Source organism: Rutilus rutilus (assembly GCF_951802725.1).
Source record: "Rutilus rutilus genome assembly, chromosome: 8".
NCBI lineage: Eukaryota > Metazoa > Chordata > Actinopteri > Cypriniformes > Leuciscidae > Rutilus > Rutilus rutilus.
In genome coordinates, this window is record NC_140222.1 from 25,991,773 (window position 1) to 26,006,038 (window position 14,266).

At 38.2% G+C, this 14,266-nt stretch overlaps 1 protein-coding gene across 1 annotated transcript in view; it reads right to left on the reverse strand.

The window, feature by feature from the left end:
• The window catches only part of patj (PATJ crumbs cell polarity complex component), a 126,020-nt gene that overhangs the window by 84,710 nt on the left and 27,044 nt on the right, over positions 1-14,266 (reverse strand). The window contains exons 9-18 of the mRNA XM_084417002.1: positions 10,164-10,400; positions 8,409-8,511; positions 8,214-8,302; positions 7,796-7,937; positions 6,516-6,647; positions 2,577-2,656; positions 2,122-2,178; positions 1,353-1,487; positions 328-504; positions 103-171 (exon numbers count right to left, since the gene is read on the reverse strand). Coding sequence (XP_084273128.1) covers positions 103-171; positions 328-504; positions 1,353-1,487; positions 2,122-2,178; positions 2,577-2,656; positions 6,516-6,647; positions 7,796-7,937; positions 8,214-8,302; positions 8,409-8,511; positions 10,164-10,400 — 1,221 coding nt within the window. The remainder of the gene's footprint in view (positions 1-102; positions 172-327; positions 505-1,352; positions 1,488-2,121; positions 2,179-2,576; positions 2,657-6,515; positions 6,648-7,795; positions 7,938-8,213; positions 8,303-8,408; positions 8,512-10,163; positions 10,401-14,266) is intronic.

A 14,266-nucleotide genomic window follows, 5' to 3' on the forward strand; every position in this document is an offset into this window, starting at 1 on the left:
GAGCCACATGATAATGTAAAATATAGATCCTGAAGCAAAAAAAATAGAGAACTACTGAGCTAAAATAGAGTAGTAATGTTTTATTAGAGGATATGGACAAACCTGTAAGTCTTCCCTTATGCTGTTGCGTAGACTTGTATCTTTGGCCAACATGGAGAGGTTATTCTCAATCTGTAAAATTAATACAAAATGAGCAAGCATTTATTATTTTGCAGTTCTTTTTAAAGTATTGGCCAATTCCGAGTAACTTCCCAAAGTAAATTTTTACTCATATTTGGCAGTTGTTGAGTGTTAATTTTGGACCCTGTGCATGTATGTTTCTATTACCTGCTCCTGTAGGCTGGCTGAGGGGCTGGATGAGTGCCACTCTTCAGATTCAGGTTGGTATTCGCTGCCCTCTTCAGCGAGACGTCTGCAGCAAACCAAAGTAAAGGGAGGAGGAACCTCTCTGAGGAACGCAACAGCCTCTCGCCTAGACTTCCCATACAACTGCACGCCATTCACCTACAAATACAACACACATTTTATTGGGAGAAAATTCACTTACAAACAAAAAGAATATGTAACACTGCACGGTTTCCCAGATCAGTCAGTAGGGGTACTAAAAATATGGTCATTTATAATAGTTAATACAAAAATAGTCTCTGTGACATCCACTGGTCATCTTTGATTGGCATTTCATGGAGTGGGCAAGCCTGGAGCTGCTATGGCGAGTGGGAGCGGCACTGTGCCATCTGCCCAAACCAGGGGGAAGCCATAGGCTCTTACACACACACACACACACACACACACCACTGGGCTTGCAAGCATCTAGCAAGACCAAGAAAAGTATATTAGGATACTGGTTCCACTGAAATTTGGGATTTTCATAAAAGGTTCCTCAACAAATGCATTAGCCCCAGGATGGATCCTTGAGGTACGCCACATCTTATAAGCCACTTCCCCTGCAGCCCTGCAAATCTCCCCTACTTTCACCATCCATCCGGCCTTCGGCCGCCAGACCAGGTGGGAGGGGGAAGTTTAGAGGGAAGGGGGCAGGAAGCAAGGCCAGTGGGGAGGTTAGGGCAGGGGACAGTCATGCAGATGGCCTCGGTCAGACTCAGGAGCCCTCCTGCCAGAACATCTATGAGCCAGCAGCAGCAAGCCTTCCTGGAGGCTTGGTGCTGGCAGGATGCAAAGGTCAGTGTTATTAAGGCAACTGAGAAGAGGCTCACCAAAGCAAGCCAAAAGCAAAACTGCAGGCTGGCCAAACACTGGGAGCCCACAAAACCATAATGCCAAACAGAGAGGGTGCAGGGAAGACCCACGTCACCAGTGTAGATGCTGGGTAATGCGCTTTAATATTACTTTACCTCCAGAAGTTCATCCTCTGGTCGAAGTAGCCCATGTTTTGCCACAGGGCCCTCAGGAGCCACTGTAGAAATGTAGTGGTGTCCATCAAAAGAATCTAGTTCCACGCCCAAGCGCATCGTGTGTATTGGGAGAAGCTGTAGAAACATAATTTCACAATTACGCAAACGTTGCGGGTCACTACAGAGTGTGGTGTAGATTAAATATATATCTTGATATTTCAATGGAGTGACAGAAAACTCTCAGATTTCATCAAAAATATCTTCATTTGTGTTCCGAAGATGAACGAAGGTCTTACGGGTTTGGAACAACATGAGGGTGAGTAATTAATGACAGAATTTTCATTTTTTGGTGAACGAACCCTTTAAAAGGAATCATCATTACAACCAAACAGCCATGGTTGTATAGCTGAATTTACCTACGTATATTTTTACTAAAACATAAAATATTAAAAGCAAGGTGAGGACTTCAACAGACCTTTTTGTGTGATCATGCATACAAATTGTTCAGGGTTATGAAGAAATCCATTGAAACAAATTGATTAATGGAAATGAATTGAACTTAACTTGTGAGGAGCTAAAAAAAAAAAAAAAATCTAATATTGTAATGCTCTCATGCTTGCAAGTCATGAGACAAAGAAGGATTGCGTGCGACTAACTTGCCTCCATCTCCACTATATATTATGAATATTTGATAGATCGCCCAGCCCTACTATAGTGCTGAATGAACAAATGAATGAATCATAAATTGTGACTGCTGTTTCCACGTTACCTTGGAGTACTTCTGTAGCTCAATATCATCTTCTATGACAGGGTCAAGCTGTACAACCTGTAAAAAATAAAACAGAATGCATATAAAACAGTATAACAAATAAATGTATATATCTATATATAAATACATTTAAAAATAAATAAATAAAACCTCAAAAAACTAAAACTCAAAACAAAATCCTAAAAAAAACAACAACTCCATAGTGGTAACCTGTTGCGGTCAACACACTCCCTTTATGGTAAAAACCCCAAACAACAGTATGTCAGCACATGAACTCAAATCCAGTAGGAGTCAACTAAGGCAATCTATGGCCAGATTTAGCTGGTCGATCGAACATCTCTTATCACAGCATGCGTAAGTGCCGGCGGTTCTTGCTGATGTGCAGTTTGCTTCATGTTTAATTGAGAGCCGCACTTAGCATCTGTTAACATTACTTCCCCTTCGCTTTTGCTTACCATAACATCGTAATGCGGACCAAGCGCCTGCTCCCATTTAGCACGAAGCTCCATCTCCGTCAGCGGGGCCGGCTCTTGCACTACAACACACACAATAATGAGAGCAGCGTTTAAAGTCAATTACCGCCATTTGGGTGCCCACTGTCCGTGACAGAGTGAGTGGAAACGTATGACATTAATGTCAGGTGCCGCATACTAGCATGGGATTGATGTCAGGTTGACGGATGAATATAATCAGAGGGCTGAGAGTGCGCCGAGGGCAAGAGTTGAGAGAGGAGTCAGCAGTGATACTGCAGAAAACGACAACGGGACGCCAGGGAACAATATCGGCTGAAAGCCCAAAGGGCAATGGAGGCAAGTAAATGGGTGGAACAGCTATTATGAGCACTTGTGACCCTTAACTATGATATGGGGTGAGTGTAGTGTGGGATTTCAGAGAAAATGTGCTCTTGGTAAGAAAACAAAGATGTTCTTCTGTAGTCTAAGCGGTAAATTTACCAGGTACTACTTGTCATGAATCAGGTACAATTTGGTGTCCCACTTTATATAAATAAATAAATAAATAAATAAAAAATAATATAATAATAATAATAATAATAATAATAATAATAATAATAGACACAAATCCCATGTTTGTTTTTTGTTGTTTTTTGTGAGACCTATTAAATATGCTGATAAAACTTAGCTAACATGAAAAGTAGCTAGTTTCAAAAGCATCAATTATCAGTATACCACCTACCAGTATACCTTGATTTTGGCCTGTTGTTAATCTTTTTAGTTGTATGCTACAGATTAAAAGCATACATCATAATGATAGTCACTAACTGATATTCATTTCATCATAGTAAAAAAATGCTTTAAAATTATTACATTTTAATTACCAAAAACATAATATTTAGCTGTAATTTAAACATAAATATATAAATATATATATATATATATATATATATATATATATATATATATATATATATATATATATATATATATATATATATATATATTTAACATTGTTAAATAAAAACATTGTTCAAATGTTTTGGGTCGGTAAGATTTATTAATGTTTTTGAAAGTCTCTTATGCTCACCAAGGCCGCACTTATTAGATCAAAAACACTAATAATGTGAAATATATTTTTGTTTTCTATTTGAATATATTTTTTAAAATGTAATTTATTCTGTGGTGGCAAATCTACACTTTCAGCATCATTACTCCAGTCTTCAGTGTCACATGATCCTTCAGAAATCATTCTAATATGTTGATTTGGTGCTTAAGAAACATTTCTTGTTATCATTAATGTTGAAAATAGTTTTTGCTGCTTTTTAGGATTCTTTAAAGAATGGGAAGTAATAAGAAAAAATAAAAAAAAACAGCGTTTATTTGAATTACAAATCTTTTGTAAATATAAAAATTTATTTTCTGTCACTTTTGATCAATTTGATGCACCCTTGCTGAATAAAAATATATATTTCTTGTTTAAATTTTTTTTTACCGACCCCAAACTTTATATTTTGTTAAAAACAAAAAATGGAAAGCCTCATATAAAACGTATGAAAAATAAGCTCCTTTTACTGACCACTTGTACAAAAAGCAAAAAAAAAAAAATGCTTGTTACATTAAAAAGTAAAGTCAGTGAGTGAGTGAGAGCAATGGATGCAGACCTGATTAAATTAGCATTTCTAACGCCTCACTTGCAACACCATTCATCACAAATGTTTGAGTACATTAATACAGCAATGCATCGCTTCTACACGTGGGACGTCAAACCCCAGCCAACATCTGCAGCCCAGGTGCGGCACAATGGAAAATATGGAGAACAGGGGAAATGTTGATCACGCCAATGGCTTGTTATGTTTATGTATCAGGAAAAACTCTGCTGACACCGAGAAAGAATGTCCACTGCCTATCCAAACGTCACTCAACATTCAAAAGAGGGGCATCACATGGGAAAAGTTACAAAAGACCCACAAAAGTTGAGTAAATGAGGTTTTACATAGTACTTCCAATGGTTTTTAACTGCTGTGGGCATTTCTGGAGCAACTGTGGACTATAATTATACCAACATGGACCGATTGTCAACCGTCTCTGTGATTGAGCGTTCTTCTGTGTCAACGTTCGAATGATTTTAATGGGTCGAAACTGCTGGTGTGACAGAACTTGGAAAAAGTGCAGAAAACCCAGCAGCAACTAGTCCATGTTGTCCACTTTTTTTTTTTTTTATAGTAGGGCTGAAACACATCTGTTTCCAGAGATTTTCAACTTTACAGGACACAAAAGAAACACATTTAATGGCACTTCCAGGGTAGTTATCTTTAAAATCGAAGGGTGAAATTTAGCGAAACCTCTCAGTTCACTCTTATCAAATGACACATCAATGTACCAAAACAGTCGAGCACTATCCATAAAGAAAATATTTAAACATCTACACGCTCACATGGCAGTACAATTTCTAAGACCACAGGGGAAAAAAAAGTTGGAGGTGAAAGCATGATTAAAGCGGTGTGTGTTTTGACTTGAGGGCGGCTATCATTTTACACGTGCTATGATTCCAGCTTTGGGAAATGAGTCCCTGACAACCAATCATTGTTATCCCGGGCATGCATTGGCCCAGTGCAACAGAACGCTTTATTTAGGAGTTTGGCAGGTACCGGGTCTTGTCCGGATTAATTAGGGCAGAATGTAACTAGAGCTCCGGGCTGCTTCGGCCTCAGCCAAGGCCTGCTCTTCCGCTTCCAGTACGCCTATCGCCATATTTATATCTGCCGACTAGCCAGGCTGAAACAATGCCTGCTAAGCTCGGTGTATAAGCTGGCCTGAATCTGACCCCCATCCAGAGGGGAGCGCAGCCGGACCGGATTCCTCAGTCTAAAGCTTTAGAATACAGTTTACGTAAAATCCTAATGGTGGGAACTCTTATATAGAGTTATAGTCAGAACATAACTTTTTTGGTCTGGTTCTCAAGGGAGCACCTGGAGATGCTGCTGGGTACTCGCACTTTACGCGGCACACTTATCCTACAAGCTGTCGTCATCAATTTCCTCCTGACTGCTCTCCTTACAATCTTTTTTTCTCTCGAATATGGTAGATGATGATGATTTTTAATTTTTATTTACATTAATGACAAAGACAACAGCAGGAATATTAGGTTGCTGTCACTTTAAGACCGAATGCACGGACCAAATACACTGACACACATCCGGTTTCTTTCCCAACTGTTCACTTTTGACATAACCGAGAGAATGCTTGTCGAGACGGGTATTTTGACATAATCGTGTATGTGTTCGTTCAAGTGCAAGTAAAGAGGAATCAATTCGGAAAGAGGAATCAATTCGGTGTTCGTGCGCTGTCTGAAACGCGCCTCTCTCTCTCTCTCTCTCTCTCTAACACAGATAACAGCTCGAGAGTCCCGATTTTCGCCTCTTCTTCCACGTTTTAAATCGTTTGAATGTGTAAATTGGCGAGACAAAACACATCCAAAAGATAAACTTTCACTCTATGATGGTTAAACTTAGCAGTTAATCCGCAAATCATGCATGCCGAACCGCGGGGCCTGGTCCGTACGGATCACGGATCAACTGCGATCTGTTGCGCACCTAATAATTAATGAACACACTTGTAATCATGATTGCTATCTTACCAGAGATGGAGAAAAATCCTACTCCAGTAAGTAAACGTGTCCATGTCCCACTGGTGAGCATTGTTTATTTTTACTACGCATGCGCACTATTTATGTGCAGCCCTAGTTATCTTAGTTCCTGTTCTTGGAGTGAACAGCCCTTTAATTAGTGCATGAGCACCCAACATTTCAGTGTAAACCACTAAGCCAATCAAAACAAAGTTAAGGATGTCTTTACGAGAGCGGGACAACTGCTGTCAGGCTGGCCATCTGCGATACCGCCCAATATTGTTGAGCACCTGTATGTGTGTGAACGGACTCACTCTTCTCCTGCAGCTGTTGTTTGAACCCACTCAGAGCAGGGTCCATCGACTCCACCACAGAGCCCCTCTGATCCGCACGCGCCTTGATCTCAGACGATCTCTTCAGAGACACACGCGACGACTCTCTCTGGACTGTGTACGCAAGTATATAAACATGTACATTTAATTCTGAATCATATTTGTAACCAGACTATAACAGCAATTTATACAAATTCAAATGCATATAAAAATATCAAATTGTAAAGTCAATCCAAGACAACTGAAGATCATAAAAACAGTCAGATTTGACACAGCTAAAGCAATAATGTTAGGTAGGCCTAAAGTTTTATTTTTACAGTAATAAAAGCTCTTTGATGGAAACTCAAACACATGTCAACAGCATGTCTGTCCTGAGCACCATGGGCAGATTTTTCCTGTATCCTGTTCATGAGACGAGCTCCCATATAACTATTTTACAGGCGTTTACCACACAGGCCTGTGGTTTTCCTGATTAAACATTGTGCAAAATAACCTGTGGAAGATATTTGGACTCGTGGTGCTGTAAGAGTCAAGAAGGCATGACATTTAAAGAGCTCAATACTTTTTGTAATTTATGAGTGTGTGTGTGTGTGTGTGTGTGTGTGTGTGTGTGTTTGACAGCCCAGTAATTACAAATATTATTTATTTTCTTTACTTTAGGAACGAAACGAATCATTTATAAAAATTAAAATAAAATAAAACATTTAATACATTTTCATAATTAATATTCTAAATCTCTAAAATATATTAAATATACATTTAATATAAAATTGAATATACATTTTTATTTGTACATTTTTTAAAGAAATTGATAATGTAGGGAAAGTTTTATTATTATTGAATTTATGCAGATTTAAATAAAAAATGTCTTGTTTTGATGCAATTTGAAAGCCCAATAATTTAACATTATTTCTTAAAAATTAACGGAATGCATAAAAGTGAAATTTAAATATTTAATATTAAATATAAATATTTGTGTTTGAATTTGCTGTTTTGATGCAATCTGAAACTCCAATAACTTTACATATTATTTGTTTTCTTATAAATGAACAGAACATGTTAAAATTTAATTTCAATATTTAATATTAAAATTTAAATATAATAGAAATATTTGTTTGAACTTCCAATTTTGATGCAGTTTGAAAGGCCAATCATTTCACATATTATTTATTTTCTTCAATTAATTAAATGTGTTACAATTAAATGATAAAATAATTAACTGATGTACAGATCTGATCCAAATTCCAAACATGTCACTTTACCTTTATCTAGCGATTTCTCTACGCTGGTTCTCTTGGGTGAGATGATCTTCCTAATGAGGGTAAGGTGTACGATATCGCCTGTCCGCTTCATTACCTCCAGGACTTCCTGGTTGGTGAATCCCTGAAGGTTCACGCCATCCAACTGTGCAACACAGACACAAAGACAATCAAGAAGTCACTGTAGGCCCAGCTAACCGGGCTCTCCAATTCGCCTCACCGGGACTGATTAGCCTAGCGTGAGGCTGGGGAGAGCATGACAGCTGACCACGTCCATGCTTAAACCCGCTCTTATTAAACTGTGAATCGATGCAAGATGAAAGAGACGTCTCGCTTAGTTGGCGTCCTGTTCTGTCAGAGCGCTCGTACGGACACGGGGCTAATTAAGGTAGAGCTCATTAAAAAGTGATTAAGAACCCACTGCTATTATCCTGTCGTGGACATGGATTTTCCCGCTCTGCTCAGCGGCGCTGCCTGGAACCACGTTCTTCACGAAGACCCCCACCGCATCTGACATGCAACAGAGACGAGAGATGCGAGTAAATAATAATTAACAGCAAACTGATTAGTAGTTGGGTTTCTGGGAAAAAAAAACAAGGCAAAATATGTTTCTTACCCTCAGTGGTCAAAGCGTTGTATCCGATTATAGAGATCCCAAGGCTCTGGCCCTCCTTCTTTTTTAACGCAACTTCGTGGATTTCGTAGCCCTCCAAATTCGGCTGCATAAATAACAGATCAGATACTTACACTGTGTGTAGAAACAGTTTATAAACATTGTACATTTATGAGGTGAATCTTATGAAAACATGTTCAGTCATATTTGTACCCGCTCTTTCAATACGTTTGTTTTTCCAATCTAATTGGAATCTATCCATCTATCAGGAATCTTATCCATCCATCCATCCAATCTACCAAGTCAAGTCATGTTTATTTACATAGCACTTTTTACAATACAGATTGTTTCAAAGCAGCTTTACAGAGATAACAGGAAAATAAAGATCTAGAAGAAAATAGTGTCACAGTCCAGCTTAAGCAAGTTCAGTGATGTTTCATTTCTGTTGTAAAAATGTAGTTAAATTATATATAAAGCCGCTCTGGAGAAAACCGTGATGTCATCGTCCAGCTCAGTTCAGTTCTTATATAATGGTGTCAATGGAGGCAGATCAATAATATTGCTGAATATTAAGTGTCTAAAGCCCCTTTCACACAGCGCTTTGAACCCGGGAAATTGCCGGCAAATTGCCAGAGCGCCTTCTGTGTGAACGCAAACACGACCCGGGATCGATGCCGTGTTGGGGACCTAGTAACATTGCCGTGTTCAGTTCCGGAACGCGCGCTGTGTGAACAAAAGCCGTAATATTGCCGTGTCGTAGTGATGACGCTGAAGCCGGGATCGTTCGCAAGCTGTCAAACGGTACGTAAAGCGCAAGTTTATGATCGAATCAGAGAAAAAAATGCACAAGCGTGGTTTCGCAGCTCATAAGCAAACTTAATAGATTACAACTTTACAAGTCACATCAATGTCACGTGTCTTTACGGCATTTTTTAGGGGTTGTGTGTGAACGCACTCTCTGATTCCGGAAAATCACTGGCAGTGTGAATGAACCAAAATCAAACGAACCCGGGTCAAATCCCGGGTCTCTTTATCCGTGTATTTTCCGGAATCTCTGTGTGAAAGGGGCTTAAGCAAGCCAAAAGCCAAAGGCGACAGTGGCAAGGAACCAAAACTCCATCAGGTGACAGAATGGAGCATAAAACCTTTAAACAATATTTTTCTATCCATCCATCAGTTGTCATTTTTTTGCACTGTAACATTATTTTTATTAAAAAAAGAATGTTGTCCTTCAATTTCTCACTGCAGTAATAAATCTGGATATTTTACTTGAACATTATTTCAATGATTATTTTACTGAATATTCTATATCTTTTAAATTCTCATATCTCTTGATGATTTTTATTATTGTAGTACGTTTTCTTTTTATTTAATACATTTTGTAAAAAAAAAAAAAAAAAGTACATGTGGTAAAACTAATTTAATAAAATGTCATTTAAATACCTGTATATTTATTATGAAATATTTAAATTGTATTTTATTTGCAATAAAATATAAGCAATAAGAATGTAGGTGAAAAGGTGCTTAACTGATAATATAAAAATGTTGTGATAAAAAAAAAAGTAAGTTCAAAACATCATTATTATTTTTTAAATATATTGGTTATGGGGTAAAATAGTCTAAAATTCTAAATTAAAATATTTAGTATAATTATATAGTATTTTTGGTATTATGTGACACTGCACGGTAAAGCTAATCATCATAATAACAATCAATCAAACATTCCCAGAGTAATTTTAAAGCTGGTGTTCTCCGTACCGTTTTGCTGCCCCTGCGGGCTGGCACTGGAGGTGGAGGTGGCAGGGAGGTGATGGGAGCTGTGGCAGGGGCAGGTGGAGGTGGAGGCTGGGCTTCCTCCAGCGGGTCTCGTGCGATCAGCATCCGCACATGGCTACCGCAGGACTGCAGCACCTTCACCACCTGCTCACTGGCCAGACCCAGAGTGTGCGTCTCACCGATCCGCAGGATGTAGTCCCCTGTTCTCAGCCTCCCGTCCTGGGAGGGGTAAATGAGAGAATGGAGGAGGAAGTTGAAGTCATCATACATGAGGTGAATCTATCGATCCATACATCCATCCAACATTTTTTTAAATAACTGATTGCACCCCCTCCCCAAATTACTATCATGTAAAAAAGACAATATTGTAAAGCATCCAGATTGTAATTCCCATTATCGCAAAAGACCTAAAAACTACACCTCAGACTCTACAAGTCTCAGTTAGCATGTTAAATGTTAAAGTTCATGGCAGTAAAATTAGAAAAAGACTATGTATGATATGTTTGGAAGGGTTGCCAGGAGAAAGCATCTTCTGTTTAAAAAGAACATGGCAGCACGGCTTAGGTTTGCAAAGTTGCATCTGAACAAACCTCAAGACTTCTGAAACACTGTACTTGGAACAGATGAGACCAAAGTGGAGATGTTTGGCCATAATGCGCAGCGCCACATTTGGCGAAAACCAAACACCTCATACCAACTGTCCATCACACTGATCGGAGGGTTGATGATTTCTGGCTTGTTTTGCAGCCACAGGACCTGAGCACCTTGCAGTCATTGAGTTGACCATGAACTCCTCTGTATTCCAAAGCCTTCTAGAGTCAAATGTGAAGCCATCTGTCCGACAGCTAAAGCTTGGCCGATACTGGGCCACGCAACAGGACAATGATCACAAGCACACCAGCAAATCTATAACAGAATGGCTGAAAAAGAAAAGAATCAAGGTGTTTCACTGGCCCAATCAAAGTCCAGACCTCAACCCGACTGAAATGCGGTGGCGGGACTTTAAAGGGATAGTTCACCCAAAAATGAAACTTCTATCATTGTTTACTCACCCTCAAGTTGTTCCAAACCTGTATGAGTTTCTTTGTTCTGCTGAACACAAAGGAAGATATTTGGTAGAATGTTTGTAACCAAACAGATCTCGGTCCCCATTGACTACCATAGTATATTTTTTTCCTACTATGGAAGTCAATGGGGACCGAGATCTGTTGATTACAAACGTTCTTCCAAATATCTTCCTTTGTGTTCAGCAGAACAAATAAACTCATACAGGTTTGGAACAACTTGAGGGTGAGTAAATGATGACAGAATTTTCATTTTTGGGTGAACTATCCCTTTAAGAGAGCTGTGCATGAACAGATTCCCACAAAACTCAATGAACTGAAGCAACGTTCTAAAGAAGAGCGGGTCAAAATTCCTCCACAATGATGTGAGAAACTGATAAAGTCTTACAGAAAATGACTACTTCAAGTTATTGCTGCTAAAGATGGTTCTACAGGCAATTGAATCATAGGGTGTACTTAGTCACTTTGGCCTTATTTGTGTTAAATAAATAATGACACGGTATAATATGTCATGTGTTGTTCTTCACCTTATTTTAAGACCTACCAAAGATCAGATGATTGTTTATTATGTCCTAATACGTAAAACCATAGAACTCAATCAGGGTGTACTTTCTATTTCACATGACTATATATTGTTAAAAATAATAAATAAATAAAAATATATACAGTACCAGTCAAAAGTTTGGAAACACTACTATTTTTAATGCTTTTGCAAGAAGTCTCTTATGCTCATCAAGCCTGCAGTTAAAAAAAAAAAAAAAAAAAAAAAAAAAAACTGTAACATTATGAAATATTATTACAATTTAAAATAATGGTTCTCTTTTTTAATATACTTTAAAATGTAATTTATTTTTGTGATGCAAAGCTGAATTTTCATCAGCAAGTACTCCAGTCTTTGGTGTCTTATGATCCTTCAGAAATCATTCTAATATGATGATTTGATACTCAGTTATTATCAATGATGGAAACAGTTGTGCTGTTTAATATATTTTTTTGGAATACTTTTTTCAGGATTCATTGATGAGTAAAACGTTAACAGCATTTATTCATAAAAACAGCATTTATTCAAATAAAAACATTTCTAACAATATAAATCGTTACCATCACCTTTTATCAATTTAACGATTTCTGAAGGATCATAAGACACCAAAGACGGGAGTACTTGCTGATGAAAATTCAGCTTTGCATCACAAAAATAAATTACATTTTAAAGTATATTAAAAAAGAGAACCATTATTTTAAATTGTAATAATATTTCATAATATTACTGTTTTGTTTTTGTTTTGTTTTTTTAACTGCAGGCTTGATGAGCATAAGAGACTTCTTTCAAAAGCATTAAAAATATTAACGTTTCCAAACTTTTGACTGGTACTGTATATATATACAATAATATAAAATTAAATGTCTCTATATTTCAATTTTATTAAAATGTAATTATATTAAACTAAATTGTATCTAAATGTTTAATAATATATTATGTTTAACAAAGTAATATTTACAGTTCTAACTGTATACTGAATTTAGCTATTGTTATTATATAGAAATACTACCATCCGTATGACACACATGACACAACTTGTTAGGTACCAGCACAGACACAAACCCATTTTACCAGTTAACAATTGGAGTCCATATCAGAAGTCATTTTCACCGGCCCCAAAGTATAATTTACCTCCCAAACGCAGGCCTGAGCCAAATCTCACATTTACAACCTAATTTGTTTCAATCATCCACAGGTGCAGGAGCCAAAAGTCTAACATCCACAATAACCGTGTCACTCTTACGTGGCCTTTCCTAACGGCCCTTTCCGGTCCGCTTGAGCTGTGAGACGTATTCTTCTTTCTAGGACTCTGGCAGACGGGCCAAATGAACGGCGAGAGGAAGGGGAGGACTAAAGAGTGATTACACAAAGCGCGGAGAGGAGAACAGCCGTCTTTGTGAGGCGCGAGACATGAAAGGCGTTTGATACATCAACTTGTTCAGGGAAAATCTCGGCAGCTTGTTCCTGCCACTGTGCTGGGGACAGCGGGGGTGCATTGAAGCCCACCGCAGCCATTAAAGGTTGAAATGGGAAACGCCAGGGATAACAAAGCCCTGATTTTGACAGCTTTTTTGGAGCATAAGATCCACTGATGTGTGAAATGCAAGCAATGTGCCTTTTGAACAAGAAGGGGTTTGTTGCCTGAGCTGTGGACACTGGGTGGGAGAGAAGAGGAGGTGTGTGTATATGTGTGTGTGTGTGTGTGTGTGTGTGAGGGGTCTAAACCAGGACAGGTTGTTTTCCAGTCTCTGTCCCTCCTGGCTAAGCATTGAAGAGAGTAAAGCTGACATCAGTAGGTGTGTATTGAACAATCTGTTTTTCAAGTTTCCACTTCAAAGGTTTTATAGAAGAAACGGACAGAAAAAAAGCTTCTAAATGGAATTACTGCAAACACATACTGTACGCATCCTACCTTAAACTTTTGTATCGTGTAACTGTTCCCCTAATGTTGACATTTAGTTAAACATTTATAACATACCACACTGACAAAGAAAAGACGATAAAAGAAAAAAACACTCCGCTCGGGGTTTTGCCTTCAGAACTGCTCTAATTCTTCATGGCATGCTGGAAACATATTGGCATGATAGCATCACACAGTTGCTGCAGATTTGACAGCTGCACATCCATGATGTGAATCTCCCATTCCAGCACATCCTAAAGGTGCTCTATTGGATTGAGATCTGATGACTGTGGAGGCCATTTGAGTATGGTCAAAGGCCCTTTCAAGAAAAGTCTGTTCACTCAGCGGCCATATTTGCAACGCCTTCGGGAAGCTATTTTGGCATCCAAGTCCTATCTATTTGAATGGGGGAATCCTGAAATCTCACAATTAAAATAACATATTTCAAATCAACAACAAAATCTGACATGAACTGTCCTAAATGTTGTTTTTTATGCTCAAATAGCATTAAAAAAAAAAGCTTATTTTTCATGCTAGACCAGCCAATGCGCATGTGCAGTCCTAAGCACGAGTTTCTATG